Here is an 8,936-nt window from a genome sequence, read left to right on the forward strand (position 1 = left end):
GAGGAACGAAGACAAGGACCTCGGCAGCGCGGCAACTGGCGTGCCGGTCGGCTGCTGGTGTTAGCGAAGGGCCGGGAAGGCGGCCAAAAGCCGGGAGCAGCCTAGAATCGTAGGTGGCTCTTTGGATCGAAGGCCTAGAGGCTCCCCATTTACCCGGCCGGGACCACCACCGCCGCGCTTCCCTTCAGACGCTGACCGGCGTTGCCCTTTCGGCGGGCGGGCCTTGAACGTGATGCATGCCGGGATTTGTAGTTCGCGCCCCGCCGGCGTGTCGTTCGCATATATTACTGGGTAGAAGTCGAGCCATAGCCTGTCGACGCAGCCTAAAGATTAGGACCCCGAATAGTCAAGGAATCGGCACTCTTTGCTCTCATCGTATCGATTAGTCTAGCCAACGCATTCATTTTTCCCATACACATTTTACCCGAAACTTGATCGTAAAGAGGCTGAGTCAGGCAGTTCTTGGTTCTGCGTCTGCGAGTCGAGCTCTTAGTTCCGAGTTCTTTTCTGGCTTATCTCGAGACACCTATGAGTCGTGGGGCTTCACGCTCGCCGTCTTTAAGTGGACAGCGCGCATGCGCCTACTTCCTCTTTCCCGGCTGGAACCATGGAGGGTGCAGAGTAAGTTTCTCCTCGTCGTCTCGAGTATCCTCTTCCATCCCCGAAACCAGAGCCCTCCAGTCTCTGTCTCCCTCGATCCGTCTGTAGCCTGTATCTTTGACAACATATCTGTGTGTTTGTGACGCGCTGTGACACTACTGGTGGTCTCAGGCTAAAATGGGATTCAGGAGGCCTCGGGGTCTTGGAGGTACCGGGGACAAGGTGTGAGAGCTGAATATATGTGGGTTTGGCGGATTATCCAGTTCCTCGTCCTAGGAGGAAGGGTCAGAACCTCTGAATTGGGTTCTTCCTTAGCTGGCTTTTGCCCTAAGCGTCCCTAGTATCCGGCCTTTGCTTAAACATGTGGAACTTGAGGTTTGAATCGGGGTGGTGGTTGGTGGTTTACGAGTCGCACTAATAGTCTAGGGATCAGTGTCTTGGAGCAGTCTTTTACTCTGTGTTTCGCTGTCGCTATTTTTGTTGTCTTGGGACCCCGGCACTGATTGTAGGTTAAATGGGAATTTATTGTCTTATGACTCGTTTTAAAGACAGTGGCCCTTGTTAGACATAAAGATTACAGGCATAGCATACTAGAACAGTTGAAGGTACGTTGAAAGCGTGCTGAGTACTGAATGGGGAGTGATGTAGTGCTGTGGGCCTTTTAACTCTTTTTCTGTCTGCTGTTGTCAGAGAGAAGAAAAAGAAGGTTCCTGCTGTGCCAGAAACCCTTAAGAAAAAGCGGAAGAATTTCGCAGAGCTTAAGATCAAGCGACTGAGAAAGAAGTTTGCCCAAAAGATGGTAAGTAAACTTTTTGACGCACCAGTAAAGAGGTCCTGTGATTGAAAATCAGTTGGATATTTTTAACAAGGCTTATTTCAGCTACTGTAGCAGTCAGTGTGGTTAACTTTTAGAATGATCTTTTCTAATGAAGTTGGTGTCTTTCTCTTGGAATGTTAATATATATGGTGGTGAGAAAGTTTAAAGAGAAGAGTATTCTCTTAACTGGTATTGCTAATTGTGTTTGGGAGCCAAAAAGCAAATGAATAAGAATAATGTTGGTTTTTCAGCTTCGAAAGGCAAGGAGGAAGCTTATCTATGAAAAAGCTAAGCATTACCACAAGGAATACAGGCAGATGTACAGAACTGAAATTCGAATGGCTAGGATGGCACGAAAAGCCGGTAACTTCTATGTACCCGCGGAACCCAAATTGGCATTTGTCATCAGGATCAGAGGGTAAGTTCAGTTTTTATTGCAGTCTATTCTTAAAGGGAAAGCTGTCCACTCAGCAAAATTTCACATTTGTGGGGACCTTGGTTCTCATAACACTGGAAAAGAAACTTGAATGGTAAGTGGAATGGGGTAGGGGAGTATTTTAGTGATGATAAGCCCTGTGCCCAAAGCATCTGTCCATTCTGAGCATTTGATTTCAGTGTCCTGGAGAATGACTTAAAAGAGATCTATACAAAAGGAAGTAATAAGAACATTGGGGAAGTTTTTGAATATGAAAAATACATATCAAAAGACTGTTTCCTTGCAGGGGAGGCAAGTTGACAGGTGATAGAATACAGCTATAACTAAAGGAAAGAGTGGTCTTGTAACAGGAGATTATTCCTATTTGGGTGTGACGTGTTGCCCCAAAATGTTAGTTCCCTGTCTTTTTATTGTAAAAGTTTTGATAAAAGCTAAAGGAATTTTCTATGTTTTTTCCTTGCAGTATCAACGGTGTGAGCCCAAAGGTTCGAAAGGTGCTGCAGCTCCTTCGCCTCCGGCAGATATTCAACGGCACCTTTGTGAAGCTCAACAAGGCATCAATTAACATGCTGAGAATTGTGGAGCCATACATTGCATGGGGGTAGGTGTCCTTGACTTCTTTTTTGGTAAACGAATTATAGAGGTTTTGACAGTGATAGTCTTATTTAGTCACTTATGCCTATTTTTCTTTTTGTATTTAGGTACCCAAATCTGAAGTCTGTAAATGAATTGATTTACAAGCGTGGTTATGGCAAAATCAACAAAAAGCGAATTGCCCTGACAGACAACGCATTGATTGCTCGATCTCTTGGTAGGTTCTGCCTTTTTGGGGAAAGGTAATTATTATAAAATTTATTGTATCAGACAAGCTGTTTTTTGGTGTCTTGAGAATAGCCTGGCTATTCTTACTGTTTAAGAACCTTCCCTTATTCCCTATACTATTTATGGAAAAAGGAAGGTGTGATTTTACTGGCTTGAGCTGTATGTTTGTACGTAAAGCCTCATATTTCCTTCTTTGTTAATTTCACTCTTGATTTACCTTTAACTCTGTTACAGCCTATATATACTCTTTAATGTCTTAAAATGTAATAATCTCAAAGTAAACAATTTTAATAATCTTAAATAATTTTAAACACAGGGAAATATGGAATCATCTGCATGGAGGATCTGATTCATGAGATCTATACCGTTGGAAAACGTTTCAAAGAAGCAAACAACTTCCTGTGGCCCTTTAAATTGTCTTCTCCACGAGGTGGAATGAAGAAAAAGACCACCCATTTTGTAGAAGGTGGAGATGCTGGCAACAGGGAAGACCAGATCAACAGGCTTATTAGAAGGATGAACTAAGGTGAGCAACTACATCCAGAAAGAAGTTTACTTAATGCTAGAGTAAATTGAGGAGAAGGCAATGGCACCCCACTCAAGTACTCTTGCCTGGAAAATTCCATGGACAGAGGAGCCTGGTGGGCTGCAGTCCATGGGGTCGCTAAGAGTCGGACACGACTGAGCAACTTCGCTTTCACTTTTCACTTTCATGCATTGGAGAAGGAAATGGCAACCCACTCCAGTATTCTTGCTTGGAGAATCTCAGGGACGGGGGCGCCTCATGGGCTGCCGTCTATGGGGTCGCACAGAGTCGTCTATGGGGACACGACTGAAGCCACTTAGCAGCAGCAGTAGAGTAAATTGATCTAAATGCTGATAAGGATTTCATTGAGTTGGCATTTAGTGGGGGAAAATCAGCCATGTAATATGATCACAGTTGATTTGGTTTTCCCTTTTGAGGACATTATGGAGAGAAGAAAAGGCCTGTTTCTTTTTTCTTTTTTTCTGTTTCCACTTTTAAGTAGGAAACAATTGGTATTGATAACTCCTGGTATGTGTTAATTTTTAATTATTATGTTTAATGGGGTTTTTTTCCTTCCTTTCAGGTATCTACCAGGATTATTATTGTAATCTGGTTAATAAACAATTGAAACAAATTGAAATGTACTGTCTTGGTTGACTTTTATCTTTCCTTTGCAAATCTTGGTGCGACAAGATTAAGTAAAATCAACAGCCTAGCCTCTTGGATGCAAAACTTAGGGTCCAGCCTGTGTCTTGTGAAAAACATTCCTTGGGCTTATTGAAAATTTTCCTGTACAAAAAACAATCCTGATTTTCCATTTTCAGTTGGCCAAACTGGGTCTAATCTAAGAAAGCCTATTTCACAGGCCTTTGTGCATGATAAAAAGTTCAGTTTACAGATTAAAAATGTTGCAGAAATTCCATTTTCTCAGGTTTTGACTTGCTTATAAAATGGTAATCTTAATGTCAATTTTCTTTTTACATTTCACTCTTATTTTTGCTTTGCATCTTCTACCCATACTTCAGTGAGTTTTTAATATTTCTACTATGTATTGTGTGTAACAAGAAGAAAGGAAATTTGTGCCTGTGAATGTAATTTATAAATAACACTCCCTGCATAACATGGAATACATATAAGTAAAGTTTTACTATCCTCACTGATTGCGCCAAGGGTATGATGCAGTATGAATTTTTATAATATTGTACCAGAATCATTACTTTTTAGTATGTGAAAGTTAAGTATATTTAAATACAGTCTTGGGTCTTGAAAGCTGTTTATCTGTGAGTTTAGGGTCGATGAATCCTTGAAGGAAATTAAGAAGGTTGTTTATAACCAATGTTACATAATGAGTATCAGGTATTTTGCAAGAAATTTAATGTTTTGGTAAACAGTTGGATCTATGTTTAAAAATCATTAATTTCTTGGTGGAGCATAAAAGTCTTAAGCTCTGAAATTACCTATTTCATTTTACTGCTTTGATAAGTAAATATACCTGGTAGTCCCCAGTCTTGGCACATCCCAGTCTCCTGAAAGGTTGAAGTGGCTCAGAAGAAAACGTCTGGTTACGGTGCCAGTGGTTCAAGTGGCGTTTGGCTACCTTAGGCATGGGAGGGTGGAGGGAAACAGTGTAGGATTTGCAATAGTAATAGGGATGGTATTCTATGTGGGATGGTATTTTAACAATGCCTCTTACAAAAAAAAAGCAGTTTGGGGTTCACAGCAAATTTCCCATGTATCTTCCTGTGCCCAATACCCAGTCTCCCCCACTATCAACACTGAGGGGCACGTGTTAAAGTCCTTGGATGTTGACACATCTCCCAAAGTAGCCAAGTTTTTGAAGCTGGTGAGGATAGGAAGATCCTAGATATATGGAGAGGAAAGAAACAGTGTTTGGGCTGTACAAGTCTTCTGCAGACAATCCTAGAAATTCCACTCTCCACATAGTTTCCAAATGGGTTCAGAGGATAGGGAAATGTATGAGAGTTTGTAAGTGAGGATACCATCTGCGTTTACAGGAGTGTAAGGACTAAAAACACATGAGAATATTTTGTGAACTGTTAGAACCTGCTGAAATGCAGCTTAATGCCTTATTTTACTTAAACTCACCCAAAATCTTTCACTTACTATAAGAAATCACCAGAAAGCTAACCAGCCTCGTTGAAGAAACTCTGGGCACCCAGGTTCCACTTATGCAAAGATTGATCTCATGTAAGGACATTCCAGTTGTAGCCTTCAAAGCTCCAGCTTTATTATTATTAGGTCGTCTCCTGGCTATCCTAGCCATAAAGTTTAACTGTCTGTTGCACTCACTGGCTTTTAGCAGTGTTACCCTGGTCTTGGCTTATCTTTGAGGGTTTCTTTGTGGTAAATGATTAAGAGTGCTGGCTCTGGAGCCAAACTGCTTGAATTCATATCCAGCTTCCACTTAATTGGGCTTCCCTTGTGGCTCAGCTGGTAAAAAATCTGCTAGCAATGCGGGAGACCTGGGTTCAATCCCTGGGTTGGGAAGATTCCTGGAGAAGAGAAAGACTACCTGCTCCAGTATTGTGGCCTGGAGAATTCCATGGACTGGAAAGTCCATAGTGTCACAAAGAGTCAGACACCACTGAGTGACTTTCACTTTTCCACTTAATAATTTGAGTCGTTAAATTACTTCATCTCTCGTTCCTTAGCAAAATAAGGGAGATAGTGGTAACTAATATAGAATTTTGGTGAAGATTAAAGTATGTCAGGTCATTAGTGCCTGGTTCAAAGTGCTAAGTAAATGCTATTTGCTGTGTAACTTCAGCATTGAGAGGGATGTACAAAGGAAAATAGCTCTGCTTTCATGTGTTAGTCTAATGGGCAAAATAGACTTAAAGATGGTGAAATAAGTGCTACACAAGGATGTCCCAAGATGTGACAGATTATTGTGTCCTTGGAAACCACCTCCTGGGGAAGATTGACAACTTTCTGCCCCTGCTGTTTTCCTTGACAGATTTGTTGCCAGCCAGCCAAAATCTTACTCTCTTTTAAGTCAGTCAACTTTTTAAGGTGGGCAGTTTTGTTTTTTTTTTCCAATCCTACACAGTGCCTGACATAGTTTACACTAAGTACTTGTTTTCTATTACTATAAAAAATTACCACAAACTTAAGTGACTTAAAGCACAAATTGTCAGAAGTTCAAAATCAGTTTCACTGGGCTAAATCAAGTCAACACCCCTTCCTACCACCTTAAAGCTCTAGGGGAGAATCTGTTCCAATTTCCTCTTCCTCCATCTTCAAAGTATAGTCTCTGCTTCCGTCATTTCTGGCCCTTAACCTCCTGCCTCCCTCTTCTGTGGACTCTTGTGATGAATGCTGGGCCACCTGGATATCCAGGATAATTCTGAAGCTCAAATCCCTTAATAAAAGGTAACATCTATAAAGTCTACATAAAGCAGCTTACTCAAAAGTTCTAGAAATTAGGGCAGGGAGATGTTTGAGAGGGCTTCTCCTTGATCCTTAGGCTTCTGTGATAGCTCAATCTGCCTGCAATGTAGGAGACCCAGCTTCAATTCCAGGGTTGGGGAGATCCTCTAGAGAAGGGAATGGCAATCCACTCCAGTACTCTTGCCTGGAGAATCCCATGGACAGGAGCCTGGTGGAATCGCAAAGAGTCACAGACTGAGTGACTTACATACTTCTTGATCCTCAATTTATGACAGCTATATTTTCTTTTGTTCCTCAAATGATAAGCTTCTAATGTAGAGTCTTGGCACTTGGAATCTTATGTCTGGAACATTCAGCCACGAGATCTGTATACTTGACTTTTTTCATTTTGGAAAAAGATATCAGACACATCTCTTCATATATAAACTTTTTTGTATTTCATAGCATCTGTTACTATCAGAAATAAAATTTTCCATTTGTTAACCTGTTGCTTAACCCAGCCACTTCCATGTTTGAGTATAATCAGGTTTGAGTCTTAACCTTCTCTGTTCTAGCAGTTAGAACAGTGCCTGGTGCCTTGCAAGTGCTTTGGTTTTTTAGATTGACTCAAGCTTTTTAAGTAGCCATTTGATGATAGCCAAGGGGGAGGGGGGGCAATAGTAGACTCAAAACATACCTTTTAATAGTAAGCATTTGACACATTAAGTATTAGTGTATATTTAATACACTGATATTGATATTAACCATCTGAGTGGGTGGTTCTCCACTGAGTGCAACCCCAGAACTGAATTCTTAATTGATTCAGAGGTAGGCCTAGGGTTTTTCCCTTCAAAGTCGCCATATGATTTTTAATGTGCAGCCTACTAAGTATACCACTTTTGTTCAGTAGCTCAGTTGTGTCCAACTCTGCAACTCTGTGGATTGCAGCATGCCAGGCTTCCCTGTCCTTCACCATCTCCCAGAGTTTGCTCAAACTCACATTGAGTCAATGATGCCTTCCAACCATCTCATCCTCTATCGTCCCCTTCTGCCTTCGTTCTTTCCCAGCATCATGTGGCCAAAGTATTGGAACTTCAGCTTCAGCATCAGTTTTTCCAATGAATATTCAGGGTTGATTTCCTTTAGGATTGCCTGGTTTGATCTTGCTGTCCAAGGGACTCTGAAGAGTCTTCTCCAGCACTAGTTAGAAGGCATCAATTTTTCAGCGCCCAGCCTTTTTTTATTGTCCAGCTCTCCCTTCGGTACATGACTACTGGGAAAACCATAGCTTTGCCTTCTACAGACCTTTGTAGGCCAAGTAACGTCTCTGCTTTTTAGTATGCTGTCTAGGTTTGTCATTACCTCATATTTTACTCAATGGACTAATAACCTTCCTGACCCCTGGGATCACACAACGAAGGGTTTAGGTTCCAGGTGTAATGTGAGTTGGTTTTCTTAATCAGAGGAGCTAGGAAAGATTAGTATCGAGCTTAATGAAAACGGAAAAGTGGTATGCTGAGAGCAGTTTCAGCATTTCGGATTTTGTGGAATCTGAAGGGCTAAACTTGCAACCCCAGTGGAGAGGTCAAGAAATAGGATTTACAACAACTTGGTAAGAGCATATACAGGCTAAGTCAGGCTGCTAGGCTTCCCCGCCGAACCTTCTACCGAAGAACCTCGACAAAGGAGGCGTAGAACGCAGAATTCTTGAGGGCACGGTGAGGGAAACGGGAACTCGGGACGACTGAGTCACAGCGATTGGCTAGTCAGGTACTGCTGGTCTAGACTCATCAGTACTCTGGAAAGCCTGGTTAGTTTGAATCTTAAAATGCAACCCAGAGAGCCTCACCTCACCAACCTTGTCCAAGTGCCCACTACCCACTCCATCTGTAGTACGTGGCACCACTTTTCATGCCGCACTGACCTGCTGTCGGGACAGCCTCGTTTCCGCAGACTCCTCCCACCCCACCCCCTGCAGCCGTGATCTCGCAGGCGGCGGCACCCTTTAGAGTAGTTGTCCAGTAAGTCCTGCTGCCTCCCGCCGCCCAAGCACCATCCTGGCGCGGCACCCTGACCCCCGCGGCACGCCCTCAGGTGACCGCCCGCCGGGAAGCTCCCGGCGCCTAGCAACGGGCGCGTGTGGCGGGCGGGGCGGCAGCCGTATCACCCGCATCCGGGCCCAGCAGGGCGGGGCTGAGCGGCGGGCGCGCCGCCCTCCAGAGCGTCGCCGGGCTGCCGGCCGCAGAGCATGTTCGCCCCAAGAGCGGCGCCCGAGCGAGCGCGCGGCCGCCCGCCCCGCCCCGCTGCCGCAGCTCGGCCCGTCCCGGCCGGGGGTTCGGCTCGGC

The 8,936-nt window shown here is 43.6% G+C and overlaps 1 protein-coding gene across 1 annotated transcript; it reads left to right on the forward strand.

The window, feature by feature from the left end:
• The first annotated feature begins 534 nt into the window (after window positions 1–534).
• RPL7 (ribosomal protein L7) lies at window positions 535–3,841 on the forward strand. Its single transcript, XM_025265246.3, has 7 exons — window positions 535–621; window positions 1,291–1,399; window positions 1,669–1,835; window positions 2,317–2,454; window positions 2,555–2,664; window positions 2,992–3,201; window positions 3,785–3,841. Exons 1-6 carry the CDS (start codon window positions 608–610, stop codon window positions 3,198–3,200), a joined length of 747 nt encoding a protein of 248 aa, XP_025121031.1. The 5' UTR covers window positions 535–607; the 3' UTR covers window position 3,201; window positions 3,785–3,841.
• Window positions 3,842–8,936: the final 5,095 nt, after the last annotated feature.

This window comes from Bubalus bubalis, chromosome 15, assembly GCF_019923935.1.
Source record: "Bubalus bubalis isolate 160015118507 breed Murrah chromosome 15, NDDB_SH_1, whole genome shotgun sequence".
Classification (NCBI taxonomy): Eukaryota; Metazoa; Chordata; class Mammalia; order Artiodactyla; family Bovidae; genus Bubalus; species Bubalus bubalis.